The sequence below is a fragment of the Trachypithecus francoisi genome, unplaced genomic scaffold, assembly GCF_009764315.1.
Source record: "Trachypithecus francoisi isolate TF-2019V2 unplaced genomic scaffold, Tfra_2.0 Contig01440, whole genome shotgun sequence".
NCBI lineage: Eukaryota > Metazoa > Chordata > Mammalia > Primates > Cercopithecidae > Trachypithecus > Trachypithecus francoisi.
Window position 1 is genome coordinate 10,206,333 of NW_022681431.1, and position 15,527 is coordinate 10,221,859.

Here is a 15,527-nt window from a genome sequence, read left to right on the forward strand (position 1 = left end):
ATCTGTTTATCTGTCTGCTTCCCTGACAGAGTGTAAGATCTTCAAGGACTGTGTGTTGTTCATCTTTGGACTGTGACCACCCCACCCCCATGCTGAACATTACCTGGCTTAATAGTTTTGCTAAATTCATGGATGAATGAATGAGATGTGAAGAAGCTCTGGATGATGCCAAGTTGCAAGGGAAAGCCAAGAACTGAGGGGAACTTTTGGGAGGCATGAAATGGAAGACCAAAAAAGGTGGGGAGAGGGAGGAAGAAATGTTTTTTTCTCAGGCACGAAACTGCCTAGACTAGGTTACAGAAATGATGCTACTAGATGGAGATTTGCCAGAATCCAGGGAAAAAGAGAGGATGTGGCAAGTGGCATTGTGGATCAAGCGATTTTTGGGGTACCATCTTGCCTGCTCAGGGCCTATGGGTGAGAATGTGACCGTATTGGAAGAACCTGACCATCCACCAGCTTTCTGCCAAGGGAGGGAACATGGTCAATCTAGTTACAGACAAAAGAGGGAGCTGGCTTTGCAGGAGCGATTTCTGAGAGATGAGGCCAAGGGAGATTCCCACTCCTAGGCTGGGCAGCAGGAAGAGTCATTCATCTCATTAGGAACTTGGTACCAAGGCACATGTCAACAGGAAGAGAGAAGGCTCTCGGTTACAGTTCTCAAAGGAGGCACTTCTGTCTCTCCTTGGCCAGGCTGGAGTTTAGGAATCATTGGTGGTCTTTGACATCTCAGATGTGAAAGAAAGGCTAAGGAGCTGGCAGTCAGGGGATGACAGAGCCAAGCAGAGGAATGGGGGCATTGAGGGTTGAAAGGACAGGGTGCCCGCAGCCCAGGGCTGGCCTGGCAGTTCAGTTAGTACAGGTTGGGGCTCTGCTCAGGGGTCGTGGGGCCTTTCCCTCACCATTAGCCTTCAGCGTTTGTTTGCTTCTTTTGGACACATTCATTTCCTTTAAAGCGTTCCTGTGACCTGGTCCCATACTGTCTCTCCGACTTCATCTCCTATTGTCAGCTCCCTTCCTTTCCAGCCACTCTGCCTCCATGTTACTCCTCGAACTTCCAAGAACACCATCATCCCCTGAGGACCTTTGCACCTGGACAGCTCTTCCTCAGATGGCCATGTGGTCCATCCTGTCACTTCCCGGGCCTGTGCTGAAAGACCCCTCCCTGTGAAGTCGTCCCAGATCACCCGTATGTGATTGTAATCCCCTTCTCCCAATGCTAGCCATTCTCCTTCCTCTGTTGTATTTTTCTCCATATCACAATGGGACACAACACATATTTGCTTCTTTGTTTTTCATCTGTTTCTACCCTGGAGAAGGTAAGCTGTGACAATGCAGGACTTTTTGTTCACTGCTATAACCCCGGTGCCTAGAACATGTTGCACATGGCAGGCCCTTGACACATATTTAAATAAATAAACGAAGCAATTAACCTTTCTGCAGGACCTTCCACGGATCGGCGGGATCTGAATTCTCAGCTCTGCCCTTCCTCGAGGTATGAGCTTGGACAAGTCACGAACCTCTTTAGGCCTCTGTTTCCTTATCCGAAAGGGAGACAGTTGGACTAAATGGCATCTTAAGGTCTCTTATGACTAAAATTTAGGGGGAATCACCCAAGGAGGTGGGACCTTGAGGTAAGGGCCCTGATGTCCATGATTCTCTCACAGAATTAAAGCCCTGCATCCCATTAAAGCCCTGCATGTCAACTCTGCCCCCAGACCAGGCCTGGGCAGAAGCAGGGCCACCAGCCCTGCAGCTGGAAGCTAAGAACTAGCCAGAAGACTGAGATCAAGGACTGATGACTAAGATGAAGGGAAAGAGATGGACGGGGCAGAACTGGGGCTGCTGCGTTTTATTTAAATCCCTGATAAGGATCAGGAAGCAGGCAACAGCCCGATGACACATTAATTAACTTTGCAGATGATACTGGATCAGGAAGGTGTCCCATCCACCCATCTCAGCGAGAGAGATGGGACAAAAGGACCTGAGGAGGGGTCAGGAATTAGGCCAGGAAATGACAACAATGAACTTTGGCTGTGGCCAAGAGGGAAAAGGACTCATGTTCTCTCGAGTGGATTAGCGGGTAGGGTGGAGAGGATCTATTTTCAGAACACAGATATGCAGTGGATGGTAGGGGCTGGGAGTGGTGGCAGGGACGGCGAGGTCCCCTGGCTGTTTGAATTGATGTACTGATCCCCAGTGGAGACAGAGCCTGTTTTCTTGCCACTCTGTTTGGAGGATGGGGACAGGGGTAAGGGACCTGGAAGATAAATGACATTGATGGAGCACCCACCATGAACCAGGCACCATACACAGTATCTCATTTAAACTCTGCAACAGCGATGATAAGACAAGAGGAAATAATGGATCAGATAGACTAAGAACTTGCTGAGAGTCACACTGCCAGAAAGTGGCAGAGTTGAGATTCAGATGTAGGAGGGAGGTGATGGTCCCAAAGTGGGTTAAGGGCCCCAGGAGAAAAACTACAGTAGCTGCTGGGTTATCAAACTGCCTCTTTATTTTTAGGACTGAAACCTAACTAAGTAACAAGTACCCAAAAGAAGGCTTTCATTAGTACCCTGGGGTTCCATGGGTACTGGAAGTTTTCTTCTGTCCTTCCTGCTGGACCAACCTGACCTTCCTAAGCAGTGCAGAGAAAGGAATGGGGAGGAATGGAAGACTGTCAGGCATCTGGACAATGTGGAAGGGTGACGCTAAGGTAAAAAGTGTGAGAGCTCTTGCAGCCTGTTGTGGAAAAGATACCAAAGGACCCAAAGCCTCAGTTCTGTTCTGGCCACTAACCTCTCTCTCTTTGGTGAGAACAGGGTACTGACAGATTCTAGGTGAGTGAATGGCCACCCCTGGGGTGAGCCATTTCAAGGAATACAGGCCCACAGACAAGGGTAACTTCCACTGAAGAGGGCTTGGGGTGTCCCTAGACTCAAGGGTGACAGACATCTCTATTCCTCCAGGGAGCTGAGAGCTGGAGGCATTCCTGAGACTCTAGCTAGGAACTCAGTGGGTGACCCAAAAGGGAATCCCAAGCAACAAATCTATCATTGAGCAGTCTGTTTCTGGTTGGGTCATGATGCCACAACAAAAGACCCAAGCAGAGAAGGCCACAGGCCGTGGGCAGGTCTGGTGGAAAGGGCCAACCCAAAGGACAGCCATCATGTTCCAAGCAGCATGAGCAGGGCTCAGCTCAGGGGCACCATCAGAGCAAAGATAGGATTGGAGGGTGTGGAACCCCAGAGTTCCCCTGGAATGGGATGAAGGAGGGGTTGATAGGAGTAGCACGGGGTACCTAGGGGCCTGAGAAAGCACTTCTGAGGCCCAGAGGAAGGGCCTTCCTCATCCAGGGACCTTGGGTCTCGGTAAACCAGAGAAGCCACACATGTCCTGAGAGAATGCACTGGGGGCCTCCCTGGAGGAGGCAAGACCCAGAAGCAGGTAGGCAGTATGAAAGAAGCTGTATGGAATCACAGTCTGGCGCCCACCCAGCCTAGAAGTTAGAACATTTTTGTTGACATTCTTCTTGTTTGCAGCTCTGTAGCCATGTTCTGTTTGCATTAGCTCCCTGGTAAAATTGCTCAGAAAACATCCTTCTAGGCATCTGTGTGTTTGCTAGAGGGGAAGAAATAGTGTTCCCAGCCTGGGGTCAGAGGCTGGTGGAAGCCAGGAGAGGTGGTGGCAGGAACTGCCCCAATTCCAGGCTAGAGAGGAACCAGCTGTGACGGGGATGGGGACTCTTCTGGAGCAGGAATAGTCAGGGCCTGGTCCTATCCTGCCTGGGCATGGACACGTCAGAGGCTTTACTGCAAACTGGGGAAAGCTTCATGACACTATCTCCCACCCTGGCCTACTCCTGCTCACATGGGGCTGTGAAAATGATCAATTTTAAAAAATATTAGAGATGGAGTTGATGGAAACATTCAAGTCAAAAGAATAGTGACACTCCAGAGCTGACATGCTGGGAGAAGGCTGCAGGGCCAGGGGCTCTCCTGGCCTCTGCGGATGTCTGACCAGTGAGTGAGACTGTGTGGTCCATGGGGCTGAACCAGGGACTGCTCTGATCAAGGGCCTTCTTCCCTTTCCTCTGGAGAACGCTCTCCTCTCCGCACAAAGAATGGTTATTCTGGAAAGAACCCCTTGGGATAGATCTGAGACTATGACCTATTTTTAAAACTCCATGGCACCTTTTAGACAGTCAGTTATTTCCCCTTTGTCCTTAAGATTTTGCCAGTATGATTTCTAGCTCTTGGGACACACAGAAGCCTCCTGCTTTCCCCAGGCTTATTGTTCCAGAACACCAGGTAAGCCAATCAGGGGCAGGAGAAGGCAGCTCACAACCCCCTCATCTATGACAAGCAAATTATGGATTAGCAAAAGGAGATCAATAACAACTGACCATGAGCTATTACTTTCATTCACCAGAATCCACCTTGCTATTCTTTTTGATATGCTTGTGAATACAGACACACTTGCACACTCGCCACTACCACTTCCACCACACACCACACAAAAACATATACCATGCCTTGCCCCATGTTCTATCCAAGTAATTCACTTACACTCAACCCCAGTTCACCAAGTACAATTTTGCAAAGAGTCATCGCTTTCAGTACACCACTCCCAAGGTGTGTGTGTGCACGTGCACGCACGCGCGTGTGTGGGGCATCCTTTCATTCATCCCCAAACACCCCAGGGGTTCTTGGAAGGAGCTATGCCTCTAACCCTTCCATACTTTGATGCCTGATTTTGCCCCAGGGCCCAGGGCCTGTTCATTGCAAAGCATCTACTAATTCCCTCCCATGATAGCCCCATCTAGGCCTTCCCTCCACCTTCTCCCTACTTCATCCCTGAGTTTCAGGGTTGAGTCTCCTCTCCCCATATTTACAAAACCCAGGCGGGTTGGGTAGCTGGTGTGATGCTATCTGGGACAGTCTTATCTAGCTACAAAGTGTGAATCAGTGATTACACCACACAGGGTTGGTGCCAGCCAGGCGGACTGCCATATTGCCAAGTAACCCAGTGGTTGAACCAGGTTGGGTTGAGTAATATCCACCAATGGATAGTGAGTTTGTTAATCATGCAGCATAGTACACTGTTGATGAAAGTGTAACACCGAAGGCCTGGTTTGATTGGAGAAGGTGCAGGTGGGGCTGGATGCTGACTATGAAGACACTCAGGGACAGTATCTTCCTCCCATACTACTCACTTGAGAAACACATAGAAATCTGGAAGGAAACATCTAGTTTAGCAAAGAGATGGACTATATGCTCAATTGTCAGGACCTTTCTGCCATCTTGGATTCCCTCTGTTAAAAAGGAAGGATACTTCTATGAGGCTATTGAAGCCTCAGTCTGAAATTTAAGTTTCATGAAGTAAGAGAAGGGAATTCATGATGGCAGCCGGTGACCTAAAATTGTGTGGGTGGGAAAATTTAAGATTCCATACTGCATTCTCCTTCTTCATCTCTCACTTCAAAAACATTCTTTTCTAGGGCCACAGCCTACCTCCTCCACCCAGGTCTGGCCTCAACTTCTTGGTAACTATAGCCAACCAGAAATACCACCCATATTTTTCTCTGTGGTGGGCCTGCCTTGGGGGTGCCGAAGAGCAGTTTCTGAGCAGGGACACGGCATTTCTGTTGCTTTGTGGCTGACCTGGTTTGCACCTCAGGGTCTGAGACACAGACCCCAGTCACAATCTGGTGGAGCATTTACATAGCGCAGCATTATACACCAGGCCCCTAAACCTGGATGAGGCAGATCATATGTGAAATGAACTGCAGAGGAACCCAGGTGAGTTTTTTTTTTTAGAGGGCAGGCAGGAAGAAGGGGAGGCAGCAGGGAATGACTTGTCCAAAGACAGCTCTAGAATAAGCCTCAAGGGATAAAGTCTTCTGAGGACTATGGGGAACAAGGTGAGGGGTGCAAAATAGAGATGCAGACACAAGAAGGAAGTGGAGGATACATTTTCCTCAAGAGAAATGGAGACAGCTCTAGGGCTGGCAAATAAACTAAGTTAAGGAGGAGGAATGTTCTAGAAAGACAGCTTGGAGGACAGGAGAAGCATTGCTTTTATGGGAGGTAGAAATCATAAGGTACGGCAGTTTGAGGCTATGCAAACATTCCCCGTGTGTTCTCCAAATCCCAAATATTCTTTCTTCCTTTCAAGGCATTGGATCCCTGGGTCATTCATAGGAGCTGGTTTTCAGCGAGGTTCACCTTTACCAGGCAGCTCCAAATAGTGAGGCCTAGAGGAATCCAGTCCAAGCGGGATTAAAGTTGTAGAAGTTTAAAATCTGATTTTTTCCAGTGATCTGACCACAGAAGAGCTGCCAATCTCTCTGGTCATCTTGCCAACCCTGAAGAACCTTGGTCAAGTCTCCACCTGTTTTTCAGGCTTCGAAAGCTTTGGCAAGAGAACTACTCAGTGTGGCTGACAGGCCCTCCACTGTCCTGTTCTGGCGTTCCCTAGGACTGTCTCTAGAGCAACTGTTAATAAACCAGGAGATCTCCTCCTTTCTACCCCCAAATATCCATTGGAAACTGGAAAGAAGGTTCTAGAAGATTCCCAGTCACCAGCCCTGACTCCCATGAATTTACCTAACCCGTCCGCCTAACCCCTCTGGCAGTGTGAGGTTTACAGAAGGGTGGAGGGAAAGCCTATTTTCCTGGTACCACAGTAAACACTAAAAACTATTTGAAACACCAGAACCTTGCACAAAATTCTGACCTGCTTCCAATAACACCAAGTTCCACATTTCCACTTTGAGAGTTTTCAGAGGAAGAATGGCACAACCAGGCATAACAACCTATCAAACAAATCACCAGCCAAAAACAAACCAAGACAAAAACCAGGCCAAACTAAAGCTTTATGCTATAAAAACAAGAAATAAAATAAGGAGATTTATAGGCCGGCTGATTGTCAGCAAACACAATATATTTACTGTATTAGCATTTGCTCACAGTGCAAATGGTACAACATTACACCATTTCAATATTTCGGTTTTTAAAAATGCTGTTTTCATTAACTATATTATATTGGCATTACAATATGACAAAGGAGCAAATGAAATGTTGGTGAAGAATTTCACCTTTTCACAATATCAAGCATATTTTTTTTAACCTTAGTATAAGGTACTATAAATCCAAGAAATAAAAACATCCACAAAATATATTACATCTGGTTTGTCTTTTTTCTAAGTACTCAACTTTATACAAAAGTCTTTCAAAAAATATCATTCCCCATAGGTTTTCCTGTTTAAAACCTGATTTTTTTCTCTCAGTTCACATAAGTTAGAGTGCATTTTCTTTTGTTGCTTTTTTTTTTTTTAAACATGCAGACATATAAAAAATCTGGATAGCACAACCTTTTGGCAACAAAGTTATTTTTCTCTTAGTTTAGCTTAATGTCTGAGAACAGTTTTATTAAAACAAAGGAAAACTCAATTATCATGCAGTGACATGCATATACCAGAAGGAGCGAGGAAAAAATATTAAAGGGTATCTGATTCCTCCTTCTAGCTTGGAAGTGACCAAAATTTTTGCTTTTTTAATAATCATCACATTATAAAAAGTATTCAGCAAAATACTGTCTCTGCAAAGAAAGATTTTACCCTTCAGCTGAAAAAATATGGGCCCTCCTGGCAAACTTCATCTTCTTCTCTCTCCTTCTACAAAAAGTCCAAGTACCTGGATATTCACAACCCCCTGCTCTTCGATTTCCCCCCTTTTCACTAGAGTCCTTTTAGTATTATTTATCCACCACCAAAAATCAAAACAAAACAAAACAAAAATGGTACTTCTTTTCCTTAAAAAAAAAAAAAAAAACAGTGGAAAACGCATAAAGTGACTTTAAAAACAGACATTCTGTAAACTCCAGACCTTTGTTCCTTCTCTCTGGGCAGCTTACTGACCACAGGAGAAATAACGCTAACAGGAACAGTACATTCAGTCAAGACCGCGCTGGAAGCTGTGGCAGAGAGCAACCTTCCCTACTACTCCACTTCTAAGGAGCCACCCTGTGCGAGAAGGGTTGGCAGGACAGCTGGGAAAGAGGGGTGCCTGAGAAGAGGTGAGGTAGGGTGGGGAGAAGGTGAGACTGGGTATGGAAAGGAGACACCTCATTCATCAACATGGATTCATGAAAAAATCCTCATATCTTTGAGGAAATTTTGGACAGAGATGTGTATATGTGTATACACACATATCCGTACATATATGTGTATATGTGTACACATGTACACTCATGTATATGTACGGATATGTGTGTATCTACATCCACACACATAACACACGTATGTAGATATAATCTCATCAGTTAACATTTTCATAAAAAATAAATCATTTAAAGCTGTATACGCCTACAAATTCTCTTTATTCCGGTGCACTGCACTGGATAACCAAGTACCTTAGAGATTTTATTTTGCTAGGAATACATATTGTGTGTATGTTATGTATATGTATGCATGTGCATTTTTATACACATGCATGCATATACATACACATACATAAACACACACACCATATACATATATTTAAATTCTATCTGTTGTGTTGGTGATGACAAAGGGCAAAAGCAGAGCCAGCTTCCCCATGATGGTGGGAAGGAGAAATTGCTATGTAATTGAGAGAAGACACAAAGCTGGAGTGGCTGGTTGAAGCCTGCCTTTCTGGGAAAAGATTTTGAAAGAGATGGGAGAAGGTTTAGAGGGGAGAAGGGGAAGAAGGGGGAGGGCAGAGGGCAAACTCAGGAACGTGGATTTCTTAGAGTGGGGCTAGGGAAATACACATATATTTTAAAAGGCAGATTCAGCGATGGCTGCTCTTTCTCCCCACAGATCAAACTGCCCTGAGGCCTAAGAGGGAAGCGCTCAGAAAAGGAGGGGTTCTGAGGGGCCAAACCCGAAGCGGCGGCAGCAGCACCGCGTTGGCGGCATCCGAGGCATTTCTCTAAGAAACATGATTTCAGAGCGGATGGAAGACCACCTCTTCCAGCCACGTGCGGACCCCCAGCCTGGGACATCTTCCAGCGGCTTGGGGACCCGAGGTGGGGAAGAGTTTGGGGTAAACACAGCCCAGTTCAGCTCAAGAGTCTTACACACACACGCTTGCGCGCGCACACACACTCACACACACACATACACACACACGCGAGCACGCACACACTCGCGCGCAACCCCGCACGCAGGCGCGCGTGCGTGCGGCGGGCAGCAAGCTCTGCGCTTTGGTGCGCTCCTTACCCCCTCCCCCTCTCGAGTCTTCGAGGGGGTACAGAGGGAGACGTGGGGGAAACAATGAGGTGTTTGGGTCGGGCGAGGGTTGGATGGGCTCCGCCTTCAGTCCCTTGCAGGTCCTTGGCGCGGCCCGGCGGCCCCTGGATCAAGGCGATCCGAACTGAACAAAGCGGGCTAGACGCCACCTTTCCGCCCCCAAGCCTTGGCTCAGTGGGGGACCGCGAGGGGAAGGCGCGTCCAGCCCTGGCCCCTGACCGCTGGCCGGCGTGAAAGGTTGGGAACCGAGGGCATCGAAGGGGAGCAAGGGGCCGCACGTCCATGGAGAGGCCAGGGCGCGGCCCCTGCGCCTCCGTGGCTGGCTTTCCCGCTGCTTTCAGGCTAGCAGCCGGGAGGCACTGGAGGGGAAAAGTGGGGATCTGGGGGCCCGATCCTCAGGCGCAGGTGGTGACCACTGGGGCCAGCGACACCGGGGGCGCTGAGGATGCAGAGGGTGCACCGCCCTTCTCCGCCTTCTTCTCCTTTTGCTTGAGGTGGATCTTGGCGTGGCGCTTGCGCTCGTCACTGCGCGCAAACTTGCGACCGCAGAACTCGCAGGCAAAGGGCTTCTCGCCCGTATGAGTGCGGATGTGAGTGGTGAGGTGGTCGCTGCGGCTGAAGCTCCGCATGCAGATCCGGCACTGGAAAGGCTTGTGGCCAGTGTGGATGCGCAGGTGCCGGGTCAGCTCGTCCGAACGGCTGAAACGGCGGTCGCAGCCCTCGGCCGGGCACGCGTGGGGCCGTTCGTGGAGCGGGGTCTTGCTAGGCCGGTTGGGGTACTTGCGGGGCCTGATGGGCTTGAGGGTGAGCGGCGGCTGGGGCAGGCTGCCAAAGCCCGGGTGGATCTGCTTGTCTTTGAATGCCTTGATGGTCTCCAGAGGGGTAATAGGGGGCGGGTTGACCCGGATGGGGTCCATACCCTGGAAGGGCTTGTGCTCCGGAATAGAGCCCATGTCGTTGGGGTGGTGGTACAGGTTGTAGTCAGGAATCATGGGGAAAAGATTGCTGTCCAACGCCGGCTTGGCCGATTGGTAATCCTGGGGGGAATAGGCGAGCCCGGGGTTGCCCTGCGGATCGTGGAAAGACACGGGCTCTGAGTAGAGGTCGCCGCAGTTGGAGTAGGGGGGTAGCGCCGGATACATGGCCTCCACGTCACCCTGCGGTGGCTGCACCATGCTGGCAGTGGACGTCTGCGTGCTGAGCGCCCCTGAAGCCGGGGGCACCCCCAAGATGCCGGCGCTCATGAGGCTAATGATGTTGTCCTGGCACCAGTTAGAAGGGGAGTCGAAGGCGAACTTTCCCAAGTAGGTCACGGTCTTGTTGCCGGGGGCTGGCTGGAAGGAGCCGGAGTAAGAGAGTTCCGGGTTGGGCTTCTCGTTGGTCAGACCGATGTCCATTACATTCTCTGCGGAGAGCGGGGGAGAGAGGGGAGGGGTGAGTGAAGCCGAGCCGGCTCCGGGCCACGGGGCCCAGGTCCTTGCCCAGGTGCGGAGGGTGCGGCCGGGTGGAGTGCGTAGCGCATGGGGTAAGAGGAACGCTGAGCCCGGCGCAAAGCGGGCGGTGCCGCGCTCCTGGGAGCAACCTGGATATAGCAAAATACTACGGATCCGGGTGTGGAGTGGCTGCTGCACACACACCGCACAAGCCGCGCACACACTCACGTACCACACACACACGCGCGCGCGCGCGAGAAGCATTGTTGTTCTTCCCGAGGTGGGGCGGGCAGGTAGCTGCAGCTACAGGTAGTTTCAGACCCGGAGCGCGCTGGGCTCTCGCTCTCCACCGCACACAACTCGGCCTCTTCCCTTGGCCCTGTCCGCTCCAGGACGCCGCACCTTTCCCTCCCCGGCGATGCCCCCCACGCGCGCTGCTCCCGGGTCGCGGACCCAGAGCGCTCCGACGCTTTGTCCTCGGAGCGTAGAAGGGTGCCGCCCTCAAAGGGAGCTCTCCCTTCACCTACCCCAGCCCCAGCCTCCTCGGCATGAAGGAGCTTTAGGCTCTTGCTGAAGGGGAAAAGCCTAGCCCCAGCTAGGGAGGGTGGAGAGCGACGGAAAACCGGCCGGTGTCTCCATGGCGGGAGCGGCCGCCCTTCCCCAGCTCCCCGGCCCCGAGATCATTCCCCGTGGCAGGCCCTCACCCCGCGGGTGAGCCCCCTCCTTTTCCCCGCCGTCCCCACACCCCCACGGCTTTGCTGAACGCCCCGGAAAGGCAGCGTCGCAGTACCTCTCCCACCGCGGGGACTCCACGCCGCACATGGCTCCATCCCGGGTGGGAGGCTGAGGGAGTAAGGGGGGAGAGCGCGGGTGAAAAAGACGCCGAGCTCCTCCCGGGAAGGGGGCGACAGCACCACGCCTTGCGCGTAGCCCGGCGATCGGGCCCCCTGCGTGGTGAGGGAGAACACCAGAGCCGCTCGCACCTACCTCCCTCCGGTCGGCGGCTGCCCCCACCCGGGAGAACCGAAGCCTCTACCGTGGCGTCGCCAACCTAGCCTTCTCGATCGAGGAGGGCGGGAGGAGTGGGTGGGAAAAGCAACTCGCCCCCCGCAAAATTCTCAGCGCGCCCCCATCTCTCCATCCATTTATCCATCCATCCATCCATCCATCCATCCATCCATCCATCACCAGGTCGTCCCCTCCTCCTCTTCCTTTCCCCTTCCTTCCTCGCTGCCTCGCCGCCTCCCCGCCGCCCTTACCTGTAGCCATCTGATTGTAATGGACTACCGAGTCGCTGCTGCCGGAGAAGAGGTTGAGCGCGCTGGGGATCTCCTCGGGGTACAGATTGTCAGGCAGTTGGTTTAGCAAACTGCTCATGGTCACCGGCAGCTTCTCGGCGAGTTTGCCGGTCATAGCACTCCCGAGCTGCCGCCGCCACCGCCGCCACCGCCACCGCCGCCGCTCGCTCCTAACGCAGCTTCCAGGCAAGCGGCATCCGAGAGGCGATCCGTGGTGCAGGGGAAAAGCATGCGAGAGGGAAAGTTCGGGGGGAGGGGGGAGGGAAGAAGGGAAGGGATGGGCCAGGAGAGGGGATCTTCTCTTTTTTGGGGGGCGGGAGGGGGCCCAGGGGGTAATCCTCTTGGGTGCCTCAGCTGGTGCGGTAAGAGGCTGGGTCGTGGGGGGGGGGGGGGCGTGTGCGAGGGGTGGGGTGGGGGCTGGGCTGAGGGGATCTCGGCTCAAGGGGGTCGGACGCGGCCTCAGTATTGATCTCGCAAACAGACACGCGCCCGCCGCCCCCCCGCCCCCCGATCTGCCACCGCCACCGCCACCGCCGCCGCCGCCGCCTCTGCCGCCGCTGCCGCCGCCGCTACCACCACCACCAGCCCCGCCGCTTCCTAGCAAGCTCACTGCTGCCCAAAAGCTCCCGGCCAGGGAACTCCACCAGCCTATTTATCTGAGCCCCGGGAAAGCTCCGTGACGTAGCTGCCCATATATGGACAGACAAAGCCCAGCCGAAGGGGCGCGACGTCACAATGGAAGCTCCTCACAATGGAACATTAGAAAGCAGGAAGCGGGCCGCAGCCAACGTGCGGCGCCCGCACCGCTCGCGGCTCTTGAAAAAAAGAAAGGGAGAAGAAAGAAGAAGAATGCGAGAGAGAGGAAAGAAGGTTACAGCTGCATGCAAAGCGCAAAGCTAGTAGCGTGGAGTCGAAACGCCAGTAACTCATTGTGTGTGTTTATTTGAGGTTTGCATTAGGAGAGCGCATTGGGGGATGGTGGGCGATGGGGTGGGGTTGTTTGCAAGTGGTCTCCAACACCCTAGCAGTTAGAAAGAGAGTTGAAAACACCTGGCAAAGTCCCTTTGCAGCCCGGGAACTGCTGGGGAACCCGGAAGGCGTGCGTTGCGCCACTGCTACCGCAGCGGCTCCAGCGTTCGGGATCCTATCCGAGATTAAGAGAAAGGGAGTGCTTCCCTTTGTGGGGGGAAGGAGGGCTGCGCGCAGGGTTGGGGGGGTGTTCCAACGTGTCAGAATTCCTTGGTCCAATATCCCAAGAACTTCTGTGCCAACTTCACTCTGATTCGCCGCCTCTGCCCCTCCCTGGGCCCCTGACCCGGCGCTGACTCCAGGCTGAGCGCAGTGGTGAGGAGATTCGGAGCACCCCAGCAGTTGCGCCAAAGAGCCCCATCCATCTGGGGTCGAGAATGTGCGGTTTTGGTGGTGAAGAGGAAATAATGAAGTTGAAGGGATAAACACGTGCACTGAATCCCCAGTAAATTCCCTAACGGTTCCATGCAGCCTCTGTGGCCACAGGATGGCAGGAGGGCCCAGCAGGCCCGGGCGCAGTCGCTGTCTACTGCTGCCTGCGAAGGGCCCGCCACTGAGTGCCAGCAGGAGGACGCCGAACCCACAGTCTCTGAGCCACTGGCGGTCTCCCCTAGTCTCTGCCCTCCTCCTCGCCTTCCACAGGGCTGTCCCCATTGCTGCCTGCCGGCGCTCCGCAGTCAGGGGCGGCCTGTGTGCCGACCCGGAGCGCTGTCACCTCCCGGAGCGGCAGCAGATCCCGGGGGCGGCTGCTGTGCTCCCTGGGGCCTGCTCCCAAGGCGCGCACAGCCGGCCCGCGGGCGAGGGGGAGGAGAGGGCGGGAGCATGGGGGTGCGACCCCAAATCACATCGGCTTGGCGGGGGAGGATTCCCTCCTCGGTGGCCGCGTGGGCGCGGTGAATCCCTCGTCCCCTGCTGGGGAGTCGGGGTTGGGGGAACGTGCATTGCTCGGGGGGAGTGGGAGTGTTGACAAGGAGGAAGAGAGGATCCCCGGGCCGCACGCAGTGGGAGGGCCACGCGGGCCGGGGACGAGTGGGAGGAACTCCCGAGCTGCACGTTGTGGTGGAGGTGGATGACAACCTCTCTCCCCTCCCCTCCTCTCCCCTCTACTCGGTGTAGGGCTGGGGACAGGAGGGCCCGGCCTCCCCCCATCTTCTCTAGTTCTTAGGAAAGGAGGGATTCCCGCCTCCCGCGAGCCCCCTTTCTCCACCCCCGCCGCCTCTCCCGCCAGGCTCCCCACTCCTATACTAGGGAGCCACAGCGCCCCCGGGCTCTCCTCCGCCCGCGCGGCTCGGGGAGGGAGCGCGCTGCAGCGGTCCCGCGCTCCGGTCAGAATCAGGGCAGGCTGCGCCTCCCGCCCCCGGTTCCCTCCCGGGGGGGGGGCGCGAGGCCGGTCGGGGGGCGTGGGCGGCGGTGTGAGCCGGGCTAGGTGCGGGAGGGGCCCGGGCGGCTGCAGGGAGGGTCGCGGGGCGGCGGGCCAAGCCGGGAAGAGCCATACAAGGAGCGGATCCGGTGACGCGCCGGCCGCGCCCCTTCTCCTTCTCGATTTGGCTGCAGATTCCGGTCCCAAGATTTGCATATTTTGGCATCCAGTGGAAAAGGAAAGAAGAACGGAACCCGCAGCCTTTAAAGGAACCGCACAGGCTGTAGCGTCACCCAGCGAGGCGGTGGGGGTGGGGGTGGGGGCGTGAAAAATTAGCCAGCGGCTCTGGCCTCTGGCCGTAGAGCCAGGCAGTAGGAGAGGGCCGGGGAGGGGCGGCGACCAGCGAGCTTCGGGCGCGCCAGTCCCAGACCTGGCCCCTCTAGGATGATTCCTGCTGCGCGTGCACCCGGAGGTTGCGGAGGGTCTCCACGGGTTCCTGCCTGGGGCCGGGAGACACTGTGGGGTCCGCGGTCCTGGGCGAGCTGCAGGCCCGAAGCCTGCAGTGCCCATGTCTCCCCGCGCGAGGCAGAGCTCAGCCTGCGGGGGTGGTGGGAAGGAAGTGAGAGGCCTCCGGGCCGCCCAGCTCAACTCCGGAGGACCCCACCGTGATGCACCCACTTTCCACCTGTCAGGATCTCTCCCTAGGAGGGGCTGCAGAGTGAGGAGCTAGAAGCCCTCATCCTGTTCGATTGGGGCCTGCGTTGGGAAAGGCAGAGGAAGTGGAAGCATTTGGGATCCTAAGCTTCCAGGGCCCCAGAGGCGGTGGAGTGCAGCCACTCCCAACTGGAGGAGATGGCTGCTCTCCCGACACCTTTCGGCTCGCTGGACTTGTTGCTCCCAAGTAGAAGAACATGGGGCAAGATTTGCCGACCTGCACCAGGACTTGCTTACCCGTCAGCAAGATTGGATAGGAGTCTGGGGACACGATTCCTTCCTTCTCCTTTCTACTAGTTCTTTGCATAAAACGGGAGCCTTTAATTAAAATCTTCATTAAAGCTTCACTGTGACCTTGGGCAAATGTCTGTATTTTTTTTTTTTCCTCAGCCTCAGTTTCCTTGTCTGTAAAT

At 54.0% G+C, this 15,527-nt stretch overlaps 1 protein-coding gene across 3 annotated transcripts; it reads right to left on the bottom strand.

The window, feature by feature from the left end:
* Nucleotides 1–6,927: 6,927 nt before the first annotated feature.
* Nucleotides 6,928–12,633, bottom strand: EGR3 (early growth response 3). 3 transcript variants are annotated; one of them, XM_033228508.1, is made up of 3 exons: nucleotides 11,973–12,092; nucleotides 11,504–11,556; nucleotides 6,928–10,685 (listed from the first exon to the last, which is right to left on the bottom strand). In XM_033228508.1, exons 2-3 carry the CDS (start codon nucleotides 11,541–11,543, stop codon nucleotides 9,676–9,678), a joined length of 1,050 nt encoding a protein of 349 aa, XP_033084399.1. In that variant the 5' UTR covers nucleotides 11,544–11,556; nucleotides 11,973–12,092; the 3' UTR covers nucleotides 6,928–9,675. The 3 variants fall into 3 exon arrangements, with proteins under 3 accessions (XP_033084399.1, XP_033084395.1, XP_033084407.1); XM_033228504.1 differs by lacking the exon at nucleotides 11,504–11,556 and having other exon boundaries at nucleotides 11,973–12,633; XM_033228516.1 differs by lacking the exons at nucleotides 11,504–11,556; nucleotides 11,973–12,092 and adding an exon at nucleotides 10,946–11,418 and having other exon boundaries at nucleotides 9,266–10,685.
* Nucleotides 12,634–15,527: the final 2,894 nt, after the last annotated feature.

What these genes read in the sequence shown, in the direction of transcription:
- EGR3 (XM_033228504.1), bottom strand. Translation starts at nt 12,126, where the DNA reads ATGACCGGCAAACTCGCCGAGAAGCTGCCGGTGACCATGAGCAGTTTG. An exon ending in TTACAATCAGATGGCTACAG is followed by an intron (nt 10,686 to 11,972) that starts GTAAGGGCGGCG and finishes CGCTCTCCGCAG; the next exon opens with AGAATGTAATGGACATCGGT.